This window comes from Sapajus apella, unplaced genomic scaffold (genome assembly GCF_009761245.1).
Source record: "Sapajus apella isolate SASKATOON/1434 unplaced genomic scaffold, GSC_monkey_1.0 scaffold46, whole genome shotgun sequence".
NCBI classification, from domain to species: Eukaryota; Metazoa; Chordata; class Mammalia; order Primates; family Cebidae; genus Sapajus; species Sapajus apella.
Genome location: NW_022436986.1, coordinates 5,239,952 through 5,257,220, shown reverse-complemented (window position 1 = coordinate 5,257,220; position 17,269 = coordinate 5,239,952). Strand labels below are relative to the sequence as shown.

Genomic DNA, 17,269 nt, shown 5'->3' with positions numbered 1-17,269 from the left:
CACCCAGCCCCTTCCCTGCCATCAGCCATTCCCCACACAGCAGGCTCAGTGATCTCCTCAGATGGACCTGGACCTTGCTGTCCCCACAGCTCCCCATCAAGCTCACACGTAAGCCTCAACCCCCTATGGTGGCCTCCAAGGCCCTACCAGATCTGACCCCGACCATCCTGCAACCCCACCTCCTACATCACCTCCACTGGCCAATGGTTGGTCCCAGAAAACACCCAGAGAATGCCCCGCTTCTTTTAGTTTCCGTACCTGCTGTTTCTGGGCTGCTATCCCTGAGGTCTTTGGGTGCACGGGGACACAGGAAGCTGATCCTTACTGGGCCTACTCTAGCCCTCTGCATCCCACTCTCACCTCCCAGACACTGTCACAGAAGGACAGGCTCTTCCCAGAGCTAGAGAGAGACAGAGGGACTCACCTCTATCACTGTAGTCATCTACAAGGATCACTTCTTCCAGCAGGATATCCGGGGATGTCTCAAGGACACTGTAAACTGTCCGAAGGAGAGTTGACCAGGCTTCATTATAAAATGCTATGATAACAGATGTCCTGGGCAAATTATCATAATCATATTTCTTCTCTTTGCACCTGCAAATACAGCGCAACTTCAGGAACCGAGAACCCAGCCCAGGCTGGCACTGGGGAGGGAGCGACAAAGGGGACATAGGTCATGGTCCCCTAGGGAAGGGAACATAATCCGCTGAAGGGTCTTCCAGGGCTCCCCTTGTGACATTAGGAGCCCCAGCAGATTCCAAGAAAGGTCCTAACCATGACCCCCACCTAGCTTTTACTGTGGGATACTGTTTTAAGCTGTAAAGCAACTTTTGGATTTGAGCGACATACAAACCAGGCAGAATCAGCAGGAAGGAAACCAGCACTTCTTCCTTCCCCATCGCCCTCCTCTCCGTTCACTCGGCCCCAATCCCACTCCCAGGCCTTGGCTCAGACCGTTCCCTCTGCCGGGAATGCCCTTCCTCCCTTCTCTACTTGGCAAACTCCTTGTCCTCTTTCAACAACAGCTGAGGCCTGTTATCTGTGAACTGCCTGGGACCACCTACCTCAGGCAGTTGCTGGCTCCTCAGGGCTCCTCCAGCACCTGGCCCACCTCCATCTCGGCATGCGCCACTCACAGGATTTTGGGTACTCATGTACCACTGTACCACTCCCTACCTTCTTCCAACATCCAATACTATAAAGGCTTAGCAAAGGTGGTGTCCTGAATACATAAACTAGAATTGTGGCGAAGACCTATGAACGCTCCAGGAAGGACTCTGTAGAGGACACTAGTTACCTCCCCAGTATCCCTGCTGCCACCTGTCCTGCAAGATGTGGCAGCCTCGTGGCAGGGTGGGGCTGAGCCCACTCAGCTGCAGCAGTGGGCCTGACTAGCAGTGATGAGAACCAATAAGCTCCCTCTTTGTTTAGCAATTTGCTGTCACTTTGAGCTGAAGGTTGCCTGATTGACACAGAATTCTATCCTGAGTGGCTGATGACAAATTCCCAGTGTCACAGGACTGGCTAAGGGGCAGTGCCTGGAGACCATCAGTGGGAAGTAGCTAAGGGCAAGGTGCGAGAGGGACACCATGGGGATACCAGAAGGACCAGAGTTTGCATGCTGGGGGCTGGCCAAAGGCTAGATCAAGGGATCAGCTAGATATTCCAGAAGGGGGTTAAATGCTGGAGAGCAGCCAGGGTCCCTGGATAGCTAAGACAAGGCCTTCCCCAGACAAGCTCAGTGACAGATCGAAGAGGACAGGAGAAAAGATGCCAAACCAGGCAGGAGGAAGAGGGAAAGTGACATCTGCTGTCTACCACAAACCAGCATTGTGCCACTCGGCCCTTTATTAGTCAGTCACCAAACACTTCCTGAGCACCCACTGCGTGCCAGATAGGCCCGGCCCCTGCTCCCATGGAGCTCACATTCAGGGGGACAATAATCAAGTAAACAAAAAGTGATCGGGCTATGGAAAACGGAAAGGAGGGTAATAAAAAAGAACAACTTTGAAACTATGAAAGTGAAAAAGAGGGTCAGGCGCAGTGGCTCATGCCTGTAATCCCAGCACTTTGGGAGGCCGAGGCAGGTAGATCTTAAGGTCAAGAGTTCAAGACTGGCCTGGCCAAGACGGTGAAACCCTGTCTCTACAAAAATACAAAAATTAGCTGGGTGCAGTAGCACACACCTATAATCCCAGCTGTTCGGGAGGCTGAGGCAGAGAATGGCTTAAACCCGGAAGGCGGAGGTTGCAGTGAGCCAAGATTGCACCACTACACTCCAGCCTGGGCAACAGAGCAAGATTTCAACTAAAAAAAAAAAGTGGAAAAAAAAGAGGAGTGGGGAAAGGGAAGGAGAGCAACTACAGGGCAGGTGAGCTGGGAGGGGCGCTCGGAAGAGGTGACATTTAGGCATTTAGGATGACTTGAATGATGAGGGACCCAGTCCCAGGAAAAGACAGGGAAGAGCCCTTAGCATACAAAAGTATTTGTTTTTTCCTCTTTTATTTTACTATTAGGCCGGCGGGGTAGCTCACGCCTATAATCCCAGCACTTTGGAAGGCCGAGGCGGGCAGATCACGAGGTCAAGAGATTGAGAACATCCTGGTCAACATGGTGAAACCCTGTCTCTACTAAAAATACAAAAATTAGCTGGGCATGGTGGCGCGTGCCTGTAGTCCCAGCTACTCGGGAGGCTGAGGCAGGAGAATTGCTTGAACCCAGGGGGCGGAGGTTGCAGTGAGCAGAGATCGTGCCATTGCACTCCAGCCTGGGTAACAAGAGTGAAACTCTGTCTCAAAAAAAAAAAAAAAAAAAGAATTTTCAACATTAAAAAAGCAGAACAAGGCCAGGTGCAATCACTCACGCGTGTAATCTCAGCACTTTCGGAGGCTGAGGCAGGTGGATCACTTGAGGCCAAGAGTTCGAGACCAACCTGATCAACATGGTGAAACCCCATCTCTACTAAAAATACAAAAATTAGTCAGTGGTGGTGGCATGTGCCTGTAATCCCAGCTACTCGGGAGGCTGAAGCATGAGAATCACTTGAATCCCAGGAGGTACATGTGGCAGTGAGCCAAGATTGTGCCACTGCACGCCAGCCTGGACAACAGATCAAGACTCTATCTCAAAAAAAAAAAAGTAGAACAAATAAAAAACTGCTGGGTACCCTTTGCCTAGTGACAACAATTCTCAACTCATTGTCAATCTATCTTGATTCATCTATGTCAACACCACTCCCTCTGCCCCAGATTCTTTCTAAAGAAAATCCAGTATATTGTAGCATCCAAAAATAGTTCAGTATGTGTCTCTCACAGGTAAGGACTCTTTTTTTAATAAGCATAGTTTATTTGTCATACCTTAGAAGTGACCTTAGTGCTCCAGTCTACAGTAACTCAACAAAGTTAAGCAGCCCTGGGTTGGAAGACACAACATTCTTTAATGAACCAATAAGAAGAGATACCATCTCGCACCAGTCAAAATGGCCATTATTAAAAAGTCAAAAAACAACAGATGCTGGCGAGGTTGTGGAGAAAGAGGAATGCTTTTACACTGTTGGTAGGTGTGTAAATTAGTTCAACCATTGTGGAAGGCAGTGTCGCAATTCCTCAAAGACCTAGCGGCAGAAATACCATTTGACCCAGCAATCCCATTACTGGGTATAAACCCAAAGGAATATAAATCATTCTATTATAAAGATACATGCACACGTACGTTCACTGCAGTACTATTCACAATAGCAAAGACATGAAATCAACCTAAATGCCTATCAATGATAGACTGGATAAAGAAAATGTGGTACATATATACAATGGAATGCTAGGTAGCCATAAAAAGGAATGAGATAATGTCCTTTGCAGGGACATGGATAGAGCTGGAAGCCATCATCCTCAGCAAACTGCTGCAAGAACAGAAAACCAAATACCACATGTTCTCACTTATAAGTGAGGGCTGAATTATGAGAACACATGGATATATGGAGGAGGACAACACACACTGGAGCCTGTCAGGGGTGGGGGTGGGAGGAGGAAGAACATCAGGAAGAACAGCGAATGCATGCTGGGTTTAATACCTAGGTGATGAGATGAGCTGTGCAGCAAACCACCATGGCACATGTTTACCTATGTAACAAACCTGTACAACCTGTACAGGTGCCCATGAACTTAAAAGTTGGGGGGAAGAAAAGCCAAGTGCTGCCTAGCATAATGGTAAGATGCACTGATTTTTAAGGCACATGCTAATTTTAGAAACGTTGAAATATGGGAAAAAATGTGCCTCTGAATTGATGACATGTAGTACTTCACTTTACCTTCAAAACCACTTCCTATGTTAGCATTTACCGCTCCCATGTTAAAGGCTAAGAAAAGTAGAGTGACTTGGTTGGTTCACAGAGCACCTGCTAGTGTGTACTGGGCTGAGATCTCTGTGTCCAGGGATTTTGTTGCAAGGTTTTGGTTTGTTCCTTCTACCCCACAGGAGGCTCAGGTGGGCCATCTGAATCTAAAGATCCCTGTATCACATCTCCCCACCTGGCCCTTCGTCCTACCAAGACAAGAACAATTTCTCTTCTCTTCTCCCTCTTGGGGTCTGGGGTTCTCTTCCCTGGAAGTTCCACGTCCCTCTTCCTAATGCCAGGACAACCTCTACAGCAAGTTCCAAGGCTGCCTGGCAGTGGCCTTGCTCTGCTGTCACTGGGACGGTTTCCCTTCAGCTGTGAACAGGATTATCTAAGAATCTCTGATAGGGGCTGGCTCTTCTCAGCCAGCTTTATATACTCATCCCTGCTGCATCTGGAGGCCCTGATCTGGGCACTTGAGAAGAGGTCAGCCCAGGCTAGAAGCATGAAAGCTCTGATGTCATGAAGCCACTGGGCATCCCCACTAGCACCTAGCCAGCCAGAAGCCGAATCCCCAGACACCACAGGCTTTCAATTCATGTAAGTAGTTAATTTAGCACTGATCCCATGGAAGGCTTTGTGCTCCAGAGAAGGGAGTCTGGTCCATAATCAAGGGAAGGAGAATGTGGCTCCATCTCTTGGACTGAGGCTATCAAAGAATTTGTGGATATATTTTAAAACCACCACACATGCCAGGCATGGTGGCTCACGCCTGTAATCCCAGCACTTTGGGAGGCCGAGGCGGGTGGATTGCTTGAGGTTAGGAGTTCGAGACCAGCCTGGCCAACACGGTGAAACCCCATCTTTTAAATATATATATATATATATATATATAATGTATATATTAAATATATATATATTTATATTTATATATATATAAATAATATATATTTATATATAAATATATATATTTATAAATATATAAAAAATATACAAATATATATATATATATATATATATAAACATATATATTTATATATATATAAACCACACACGAAAAGCAGGAGAAACACTGTGTGACTTCCAAGAATAGATCATGAAACACTGAGGTTTCCTATTTGTTTCCTCAATGGAATGTATCATCCATTCTAGAGAAAGCTGGCTGCCATGTTGTGAGGATGCTCAAGCAGCCCTATGGAGGAGTCTATGTGGTAAGCAACTGAGGCTTCCTGCCAACAGCCAGTACAATCTTTCCGGCCACATGAATGAGCCATTTTGGAAGCAGAGCCTCCAGCCCCACCCAATTATGCCTTCAGGGGATCAAAGTTCCAAGTGACAGCTTGGCTATAATCTCAAGAGAGATTCCAAGCCAGAACCACCCAGCTAAGCTACTCCTAAATTCCTAGTTCATAGAAACTATGTGAAATAATGTGTTTATTGTTATTTTAAGCCACTAAATTTTGTGGTAATACATACCATGAAATAAATCACAAGGAAAGTATATGACAGACCCAAACTGAGACACATTTTATAAACCAATGGGCCTTTACTCTTTAAAAATATCAATGTCATAAGAGACCATGAGAGGCTGAGGAACTGTTACCAACTGAGGGAGGCCAAAGAAGCACCGCAACGGGCTGACTAAAATGTCACACCTGATTCTTGCTTACATACTTTTTTTTTTTTTTTTTTTTTTTTTAGGTGGAGTTTCGCTCTTGTTACCCACACTGGAGTGCAATGACGCGATCTCGGCTCACCGCAACCTCCGCCTCCTGGGTTCAGGCAATTCTCCTGCCTCAGCCTCCCCAGCAGCTGGGATTACAGGCACGCACCACCATGCCCAGCTAATTTTTTGTATTTTTAGTAGAGACGGGGTTTCACCATGTTGACCAGGATGTGCTTACATACTGAATTAGGATGAAAAAATCTCACTATAAAGGTGGGGACAGCTATAGACATCCGATATTGGATTAATATCCTGAATTTGATATTACATCACAGTAGCATGAGAGGATGTCCTTTCTCTTTGAAAACACATGCTGAAGTAGTGACAGGTAAAGAGCTGTTTTTTCTGTAACTTCCTCTCAAATGTGTATAATATTATAGCAGACATACAGAAAGGGAAAGAATAAGTAAATGGGCCAAAACAATAATGGGTGGATTTAGGTGGAGGATTTACGGAAGTTTGTTATGGAAGTCTCACAAATTTTCTCCAGGTTTAAATTTTTCCAAAATAAAACTTTAATATAAAAAGAAGAAAAAAAGGTCTAATGTTGTGAAGGACATACCCAAACACCAAGCCCATTCTGATCCACAGCTATGTATCCAATCTTAGTGGCCCTTACAAACGCCCTCTCCAATCTCATTATTTCTCATATCTACCAAAACATCCCCCCTCCAACAAGTACATGCTATAGCAAATGGAAAACATGTGTGTGTATGTATTATAAAAGTATTAGTAAGTGTGAGTTGATTATTAACCCGCTGACTACTAGGCAGGATGCAGAGAAAAGCTAGATTGTGTTTAGTTGCAGCCCACCAGGAGCCTCAGAAAGAATTAACCGAGAGGCCGGGTGTGGTGGCTCACACTCGTAATCTCAGCATTTTGAGAGGTCAAGGTGGGAGGATCGCTTGCGCCCAGGAATTAGAGACCAGCCTGGGCAACACGGCAAAAACCTGTCTCTACCAAAAATACAACAATTAGCTGGACATGGTGGCACACAACTATAGTCCCAGCTACTCAGGAGGCTGACGCGGAAGGATGGTTTGAGCCAGGGAGTGGAGGGTTGCAGTGAACCGAGATCGCACCATTGCACTCCAGCCTGGGTGACATGGCCAGATCCTGTCTCAAAAAAAAAAAAAAAAAGACAAAAAAAAATTAATTGCTTACACTACATGAAAAGTGTTTTTGTGAAACGTTAAATAAAGATTTTTTTCTTAAGATGCCGCTAAAACTTCATTTCAAAGACGCACTAAGTTCAAAGAGAAATAAGCGACAATAAGGATGGTGAAGTGAGTTTTCAAAGTGAAGTGCATTCAATGTAAAGAACTATCCTGGCCGGGCGTGGTGGCTCATGCCTGTAATCCAAGCACTTTGGAGGCCAAGGCGGGCGGATCACCTGAGGTCGGGAGTTCAAGACCAGCCTGACCAACATGGTGAAAGCCCATCTTTAGAACTATCCTTTAGTCTGAAATCACATCCCTACTATTTGGGATTAAAATGTATTTATTCTCTGCTTGACCAGAGTTGGAACCATATGTCAGCCCTGCTTTGCTTTTTGTTGTTTTCAACATGTTTTCACTAAAACCAATGGCCTCGGGCCACCATTCTGGAATGTCTAGGTGGGCTCTTCGAGTCATCTAAATCATAAGAAGGCTGGGTGCCAGTTTTTCACTTAGTATTCAGAGCTTTAAAATGTTCCTCTTTTCTTTGATCTCGTATCAATATACATAAACATTTCTTGCCTAAGTAAATAATTGGAATATCCTGAAGGAGGCTTGTTTTAAATTTTTTTCTTTGTAACATTATTTATAATAGCAAAAAGCTGTAAATAATTTCAATGTCCAACAAGAAGAAAATATAGTATAGTATGACTGCATGAATAAATCATGGCCATGTATTTTCAGCACGCCTTGAACTTTACCTGGTAATAACAGTATCCTTTGTTGAGTGCTTACTACATCAGAGGCACCATGTAAAACAACAAATCAACATTTTTTAGAGAATACTTAATGATAAAGGAGAATGGTCACACTATAACATTAAATCAAAGAGGCAGGGTAGAAATCTACAAATAGCCAATTCTAGAAACAACAATGTGTATGTGAGTGTGTTCACACAAAAACAATAAATAGAAAGAAATACATCAAAACGTTATCAATGATGATCTCTAAGAAGTGAGATTACTGCTGATTCTTATTGAATTTTTATATTTTTGTGCATTCTAAAATTATCCTACGATGAACATCAATAATTTTTATAATCACAGGAAATATTATTTTTAAAAGATTAGATCATATTTCTTCAGTTCCTCATAGCATATTTTAGAACATATTTTAGATCAATTATTAGATCATATTTCTTTAGTTCTTCATTGCCTTCATTGAGCAATAATTTAATACTCTGCCCTTTCTCTTTTTCTTGTCCTGGTATAGTTTCTGTTTCTTTTTTGAAATCATCTCCTGCCAGGCACAGTGGCTCATGCCTGTAATTCCAGCACTTTGGGAGGCCGAGGCAGGCAGATTGCCTGAGCTCAGGAGTTCGAGACCAGCCTGGGCAATACAGTGAAACCCTGTCTCTACTAAAATATAAAAAATTAGCTGGGTGTGGTGGTATGTGCCTGTAATTCCAAGAGGAGCTGAGGCAGTAGAATTACTTGAACCTGGGAGGCAGAGGTTGCAATGAGCTGAGATTGTGCCACTGCACTCCAGCCTGGGCGACAGAGTAAGACTCTGTCTCAAAAAAAAAAACTCCTAAAGACATTCTCTTTTATGAGGTTCAATACCAATGCTCCTTGACTTACGGTGGGGTTACAGCCCAATAAACTCATCAAAAGTTGAAAACATTCTAAGTTGAAAATGCATTTAACGCCTAACCTACTGAACATCACAGCTTAGCCTAGCCTGTCTTATATATGCTCAGAACACTTCCATTAGTCTACAGTTGGGCAAAATCATCTAACACAAAACTACTGTATAATAAAGTGTTGGATGTCTCATATAATTTATTGAATATGTACCAAAAGTGAAAACCAGAATGGTTGCGTGGGTACTCTGATAGAGCTGGAAAATCATAAGTCAAACCATCTTAAATTGGAGATTGTCTGTATACCTTTTTGAAATGTCTCTAAGTTTGCTTCCAGAAAAAACTTTCTCTTTTTCCAGACTGATAAAAATCTATGCGTCCTTTGATCATACAAAGATAGCTATGTATCACTTCAGGGTTCCAAATTTGCCTTGAGGACAAAAGGAAGCTCAGAACTGGATTTAATGCCACATCATTAAATAATCATTTCCTTAAGTTTCTGGTATATTGCATGTGCTTTGTAAGAGCAGAAGCTGAGCTGTGTTTGTCTCTGTATTTTCAGCATGTCTTGTACTTTACCTGGTAATAGGGGTACTGTCTGTTGAGTGCTTACTACTAGAGGAGAGGCACCATATGAGCATTTTATACACATTATTTCATGTAGCCTTTATAACAACCCTACTGGGTAGGGACTATAATAATCTCTGCTAGTAGAATATTTATTTATGTATTATATGGATGTGAATTAGTTAATGGATGCAATAAATGTGTCTTGAACTTCTTTTTATTTTTTTTTACCCATGCTGACGTGCAGTGGTGGGATCTTGGCTCACTGCACCCTCCTCCTCCCAGGTTCAAGCAATTCTCCTGCCTCAGCCTCCCAAGTAGCTGGGATTACAGGCGCTCACCACCATGCCTGGCTAATTTTTGTATTTTTAGTAGAGATGGGGTTTCACCATGTCGGCCAGACAGGTCTCGAACTCCTGACCTCAAGTGATCTGCCTGCCTCAGCCTCCCAAAGTTCTGGGATTACAGGCATGACCCATTGTGCCTGGTCCCTCATGATCTTCTTTTATCTTTATATTAAGGTTATTACATAAATGTCTTTATTTTAAAAAATCAACTCATATCCTCTGTAGAACACGCCAAGGAGATCGTAATATACATACATTTTTGTGTCTTACTTGACTAGAATCCTTTCTCCTTTCTTCACTGTACTGCATCTTGAATTCTCTTTCAAGAGACTACCTTTTTCAACTCTCAGTCTATGTGGTTTGCGGAGGGCTGAAGATACACAAGCACTTGCATATACATACACAGACATGCAGACACACATACACACAGACACACATCCCTACCCCTGGGAAGGTTACATGCCTCAGGCCTGACCAATCAATAGTTTCCTGATGACATCATTTGAGATCCTGAATCCAGGGTCCAGAATAACCTGAACCCAGTGCTCATCCCAGACTTTTCTGTAACAGAAGCCAATATATTTTCTTCTATATTTAAGTCAGTTTGCATTGGGCTTTCAGTCACTTTCAACAAAAAGAATCCTGATTAGTATAGAAAATAATTGTTTTTAAAAAGTGAATATAGGACTTCTACTTCTGGTAACATGGAAGACTAAGATGTCTAGGAAAACCTTCCTGGTGTATACACCCAAAAAGTCTCGATAAAAGTTTTTTAAAAATCTTTTGGCCAGGTGCTATGGCTCATGCCTGTAATCCCAGCACTTTGGGAGGCTGAAGCGGATGGATCACCTAAGGTCAGGAGTTCGAGACCGGCCTGGCCAACATGGTGAAACCCTGTTTCTACAAAAAATACAAAAATTATCTGGGCGTGGTGGCAGGTGCCTGTAATCCCAGCTACTAGGGAGGCTGAGGCAGAAGAATCACTTGAACCCAGGAGGCAGAGGTTACAGTGAGCCGAGATTGCGTCATTGCACTCCAGCCTCAGCAACAAGAACAAAACTCCATCTCAAAAAAAGTAAAATAAAAAATCTTTTAAATGTATGGCTTAGCTGACAGGAAAGTAAAAGAAGTCTTTATCATGCAGGAACAACAAGAAAATACTAATCTGGATAACATAATTACCAGACATAGAATATAAAATAAGTGTGCTTAATATGCTTAAATAAAAGAAGACCTCAAATGAATGACAAAGAAACAAGAATGACAGAGAGATCTGGGTCACTGTAGGCATCTCACAGCAATAGTAAAAACCAGCTGACAATGCAATAATACCTTCAAATGTCAAACTACCAACATAGAACTATATACCCAGCAAAGCTTCCATGAACAAGAACAAAATAAAAACATTTTCAGATAAAGAAAACTGAGGGTTAACAACAAGAGACCTCTCTACGGCAATTAATACATCATGTAGTTCAGGAAGAAGGAGAAGATTCCCAGAAAGGTCTCTGACTCAGGAAAGAATAGTGAGCAGGGAAAATGGTAAACTTGTGAATAAATCTGAACAAATAATTACTGCATTTTTAGCTATCCTAATTTGTTGGTTTGAAAGCAAGATAGAATTAAAATATTGGAGCAAAATGGCATACAAATTGGGAGAGAGGATAATACGAAAGCACTCTATGTTCTATGGTCCAGAGTTAATGATTAATTTTAGACTTTGTTAAGTTAAATATGTACTTTAAAATTTACCACTAAAGATTAGAAATAGATAATGTAACTGCTAAATTAGTAGAGAGAGAAAAATGGAATGAGAAGGAGGGGAAAAGCCTCTATCAACCCAAAAGGCAGTAGGAAAAAGGAAGAGGAAAACACCAAAAAAAGCATAACAAATGAAAACATAAAATGAGATGACACTATCAAATCCAAAAGTATCAGTAAGCACAATAAATATAAGTGGATAGAACTATCCAGTTAAAAGTCAATGATTCAGTCTGGACTTTTTTTTTTTAATGGATAGAACTATCCAGTTAAAAGTCAATGATTCACTCCAGGCTGGAGTGCAGTGGTGCAATCTTGGCTCACTGCAACCTCTGGCCTCCTGGGTTCAAGCAATTCTCCTGCCTCAGCCTCCCAAGTAGCTAGGATTACAATCACCCGCCACCACACCCAGCTAATTTATGTATTTTTAGTAGAGACGGGTTTTCACCATATTGGCCAGACTAATCTTGAACTCCTGACCTCAAGTGATCCACCCACCTCAGCCTCCCAAAGTGCTGGGATTATAGGCGTGAGCCACTGCGCCTGGCCTGGATTTTTTTTTTTAATGACAACACAAAATCAAGCAACATACTATTCAAAGACATACCAAAACATACGGACACAGAATGAGTGAAAGAAAAAGGTATCAGGAAAATACTAACCAAAATTGAACATGTTCTGTGGATTTGAAGTGCTTAATCAAGAAAGAAGGCCACTCTGATGATCTCAAGATGGATCTAATAAGAATTAATAAAATATTTTGTTGGGGAAACCAAAAAAAATCAGTCTCATGAACTAGTCCCTCCTGCAACCCTAGCAAGACATACTTTTGCTGAATTACCTGTTTAGAACTACTTTGAGGCCAGGCATGGTGGCTCACACCTGTAATCCCAGCAGTTTGGGAGGCAGAGGTGAGTGGATCACCTGAGGTCAGGAGTTCGAGACCAGCCTGGCCAACATGGTGAAACGCCATCTCTACTAAAAATACAAAAATTAGCTGGGTGTGGTGGTGCGTGCCTGTAATCCCAGCTACTTGGGAGGCTGAGGCAGGAGAATGGCTTGAACCCAGGAGATGGAGGTTGCAGTGAGCCAAGATTGTGCCATTGTACTCCAGTCTGGGTGACACAACAAGACTGTGTTAAAAAAAAAAAAAAAAAAAAAAAGAGCTACTTTGAGACTCTTTGCCATCCCAGCACTCAAATTCTGATCTCTAAACTTAGACACACATCTGCAATTACAGTATTAACAAGCCTAAAACCAGAGCAAGTCAAGAAATACAAACACCATGCTTTCCTTGACCAATGGTTCACAGTTTTGCCCTGGTAGAGAACAGCTGGTGCTCACATGCATGGTATCCCCATAGATATACCTGGAGAAATGTCCAGCCTTGAGGGTACTGTCTGTTACTCCACTCTTTCTATTCTGCTAAATATCAGATTGCAAATGAGAATGACGCTACAGTGATCATCTCGAGTTCCCTGTATTCTCTGAAAACTAAAACTTTTTGCAAATTTTGGTACAACATTATTAGTAACCATATCCTTGTGACACACCACTCAATTGACTATGATGTCATCACTGGCTTCAACTACATTTGACCTGTTATTAATCCTTACTTTGTCTAGTTCTGGTATTCTCCACACCCTCCAAAGCACACACCCTAAACTTTTGACTCAGAAATCCACAGGCTCTAGGCCAGTAGCTTTCACCCGTGGTTGCATATCAGATTCAGCCTAGGTCCTAGCCATAGAAATTCTCATTTAATTGTTCTGGGGAAGGTTCCTGGCATCAGTATCTTTTTAAAAGTTCTCCAGGGCCACAAATCCAGCTATCCGTCTCCCCACTTTGAGTTGCTACCATCTCAGAGTAAAAATTCCCCTTCCTTGCTGAGATGCTATTCATAATATACTACTATGCTTACTTACTTATTATACTCCCTATACTTACTACACTTCTTTATATTAATACTTATTATGCTTCCATGCAAGGAAGTATTCCTAGTCATCATTAGCCTCCTTCTCAGCTCAGTGCTGTAACTAACAAAACCATACTCGAATCCACTGGCATGTGAATTATTAAATTCATAGAGGAGTTTAGGTCTATACTGGGCCTCAGAGAATTAGGACCTGCACTCTGAAATGTCTTTTCAGCAGTCTGGCCTTCTCCAAGAAGGCAGACACAGTGCCACACCCTGCTGACACCAGGAAGAGCCAAACCAAATGGTCCCTACTCCTTGCCTCTGGTAAAAGGCACTGCAGAGAAAAGACTTTCATTAAAAACAACTGTGGGCCCATGTACATAATCATGTTGGAGTAGGTTCTCCCCCACGCACCTAGATGTGTATTTTTCAAAACCTATTTCTCTGCCTCGAAAGATCTAGAAGGAGGCACAGCAAAATGTTAACAATGGTTCTCCTTGAGTAGTAGGTTTATTGGTGATTTTGATTTTTTTCCTTGTCTGTTTCTCTGTGTATGCCAACATTTCTAGACTGAATATGCATTGCTTTTATACTTAAAATAAACATGGAAATAACTGCCCCCCCCCAAAAAAAAAAAAAGAAAGGGAGGAAAGAGTAAAAGATCTGGATTGTGGCTCTGCCCAAGATGTGCTGTATGACCTGAGGGTGTGGCTTTTCCTCTCTGGTTGGACTAGATGCTCCCTCGGGGCCCTCCCTCCTACAATATTCAAGGACCCTCACTATCCCTCCGTTTATTAGACTCGCAGGGACCCCATATCCACACTGTGGACTCATGATGTGCCACTCAGCTTTCTCAGGCAAAATCTCAAGACTATGATTAACTACTGAATGCAATGTAATAAAAGCGAGACTCCAGCCAGGCTGAGTAGCTCATGCCTATAATCCCAGCACTTTGGGAGGCCAAGGCAGGCGGATTACAAGGTCAGGAGATCGAGACTATCCTGGACAATATGGCAAAACCCTGTCTCTACTAAAATACGAAAAATTAGCCAAGTGTGGTAGCACGTGCCTGTAGTCTCACCTACTCAGGAGGCTGAAGCAGGGGAATCCCTTGAACCCGGGAGGCGGAGGTTGCAGTGAGCTAAGATTGCACCACTGTATGTACTCCAGCCTGGTGACAGAGCCAGATTCTGTTAAAAAAAAAAAAAAAAAAAGTGAGACTCCACAAAAGGCCTTGACTCAACTGACCACTCTGAAGTTGCATTTCAAAGCCTGGCCCAACAGAGACCCACACAGCTGAAGCTCACCTTTCTCTCTGGCTGGATAAGAATAACCCAACAGGCCTTGCTGCAGGAATTAGAGGCAGGAGGCATTCACACTCCCTTATCATGCTGGGTTTGGCTTAACTTCCCAGGGTCAATGCAACAGCAGGATCTACAAGCAAATCCTGGGAGGACACAGGGCAGCTGCATCACCATGGAGACAGGTTACCACAGGCCCCACAGGTTGTCCACAATGTTTCAAAGAGATATTCACAACCTGGGACAATAAAGGAAGTTAGAACCAGGAAAGAAAAACTATAACCAATCCCTGGGCGACTCTCGAAAGCAACCTCCTGAGTACATTTTTGCCAACAGGGAAAGGTGAAAAAACTAAGAATTAAGCACACAGTGTGCTCCCAGGTATTGGTGCTTTATTAATTCCTAAGTTGTGTTCTTTCCACTCATTTTTATGTAGAATTCATGGAGACTCATTTTTATGAGTTTCCTATTTTGCAAATGAGGGGGAAACCAAGGCTCTGAAAGGCTAAGTAGCTTGCCAGAGATCAGAGAAGTGACAAGCAAGAGCCAAGATTTTATCTCCCTGGGCTGGATTTAACCTGAAGCTGGGTATAACCTGAAAGCTTCCCCTGGCTTTGCCTTAGTGAGTGCCCTCAGGATTTCGAGGAGCTAAGCATGCCTTAGGCTGGTGAGTAGAGAAACTACTATCAATTCCAACAAAGTTTTACTCAAAAAGGTTAACAGTGAAAAATGCCTCAGGCAGAAACATGAGGCTAGGCATGAGGAGATCCCCGAAACAGGGAGGACAGCGGAAACATTGGGGCAGAGGTGGGGCATCCTCATCACAGCATTCATGGTCTCTCTGGCCAAGGTACCATGTAGCAGGCCCCTAGAATCCTGAGACCAGCCTGGTGCCAAGTGAGCCAGGAGGGCCATAGTCCCTCCAGACCATTCCCACCACATTCCAGCCAAGAGGCCTTAGGTGGGTCACCTATCCTTTCTGAATCTATTTCCGCACCTGTAAAGCAGGACTGGCTTGGAGGGGAGAGGAGTGGCAGGTGCCTGGTGCACACAGAAGGCTGCCCCCACCAGCTCCAATGGGCACCTCCCTCTCTGAGCCCTCTTTTCCTCAAAGTCTGTAAGGAGGGGGCTCAAACATGGACTTGGAAGATCCCTGCCACCTCGAAGGAAAAGGGAGAGTCCAGGAGGCCCAGCAGCAAAGGTGGCAGCAGCCACCTGGCCTTCCTTCTGCTGCCAGGGTGTGCCTTGGCTCCTCACCTAGGCAAGGGCACAACCTGCCCAGCCAGCAGCTCCAGCAGGAACTAGGCCTCGGACCACGCTGGCTCCAGTCCGGCACCACCCACGGGAGTGAACTGGGCTGGATCACGGCCAGAAGGAGCCCTTCCCATCCCTTGCCCTTTCCTGTCTTCCTCCACCCAAAGCACAGAAATCCAATGCCCAAGAAGAGCGCAAGGAGGCTTTCTGCCGCTGAGGGGCCTTCCAGTCACCTTTCGCCTCACCTGGCACAAACAGATGAATGAATGGAGCCGGTCCCTACCCGCCCAGAGGAGTTGTCAGCTTCGCGGAGGCACTGCGAGGCGAGCAGAGTGGGCTGTCCTGTGGGTGCTGGGAGGTCCTCGCCTCAAACCCATCTGCTTAGCCCTGACCCCCACCTTTTCAGGGCGGAGACGGTAACTTCTCAAGGAGAAGGGAGCAAAGAGATCACCAAGTAACAGATTTGCCAATTTCAGGGATTTTTTTCTACTTTTGTCTTTTTTACTTTCTTGCCTCGCCGCCCCAATACGAGCCCTTACGCTACCTTCGGAGAGAGATTCAATAAGACGCGCCATCCTGGAGACCCAAGCCCTCCCCTGCCACTGCTCTGATGGAGAAACTGAGGCCCGAGGCTCTGAGGACGTGCTTCCTCCCCCGACCTGTGCACTCACAGCGGGTTCCAGCGCTCAGGCAGGCGGCGGTGCAGTGAGATGCGGTCGCTGAGGTAGATGTTGATCTGGTGCAGCCGCACGCTCTCCTCCTGCAGCCGCAGCTCCTCGCCCTGCAGCTGCAGCCGCACCGCCTCGCCCCGCGCTCCCAGCGCGTTTGCGGCCACCGGCGGCCGTGGCAGGACTGGGTCACGCCGCGCAAGATGCGCGGGGCTCGGGGTGCGCGGGGGTCCCCGCTCCGCAGCCCCAGCCCCGGCCTCGGCCCCGCGCCGCGCCCGCAGCACCGAGCCCAGCCCGGCCAGCGCCAGCAGCGCCAGCAACACCAACAGCACCTCCCGGCCGCGCCGCAGTCCCCGCGGGCAGCGCCGCCACGCCGCGCGCCCCAACATGCGCCCGACAAGTGGGCCAGCGCTCAGCGCGCCCCTAGGCGGCGGCGGAGTCCGGGACCCGGATCCCGGAACCGCCGCGCCGCCCCGCCCCCGGCCCGCCCCACCTGCGCACCGCCCCCTTTCCGTCCCGCAGCCCTCCAGCCCAGAAGGCAGCTCCCGGAGTGGCTCATCTCGGCTGGGTCCTCACGTGGGCTGGCTGAGACTTG

General features: G+C 45.1%; 1 protein-coding gene across 2 annotated transcripts in view; it reads right to left on the bottom strand.

The window, feature by feature from the left end:
• Positions 1–17,086, bottom strand: part of GALNT12 (polypeptide N-acetylgalactosaminyltransferase 12) — a 43,995-nt gene extending 26,909 nt beyond the window's left edge. Inside the window, exons 1-2 of one of the 2 annotated variants that reach the window (XM_032240173.1) lie at positions 16,678–17,086; positions 425–594 (exon numbers count right to left, since the gene is read on the bottom strand). In XM_032240173.1, coding sequence (XP_032096064.1) covers positions 425–594; positions 16,678–17,063 — 556 coding nt within the window. In that variant the 5' untranslated portion in view covers positions 17,064–17,086. Of the gene's footprint in view, positions 1–424; positions 595–14,758; positions 14,873–16,677 lie in introns of those variants that run through there. The other variant, XM_032240174.1, reaches the window with a different exon arrangement.
• Positions 17,087–17,269: the final 183 nt, after the last annotated feature.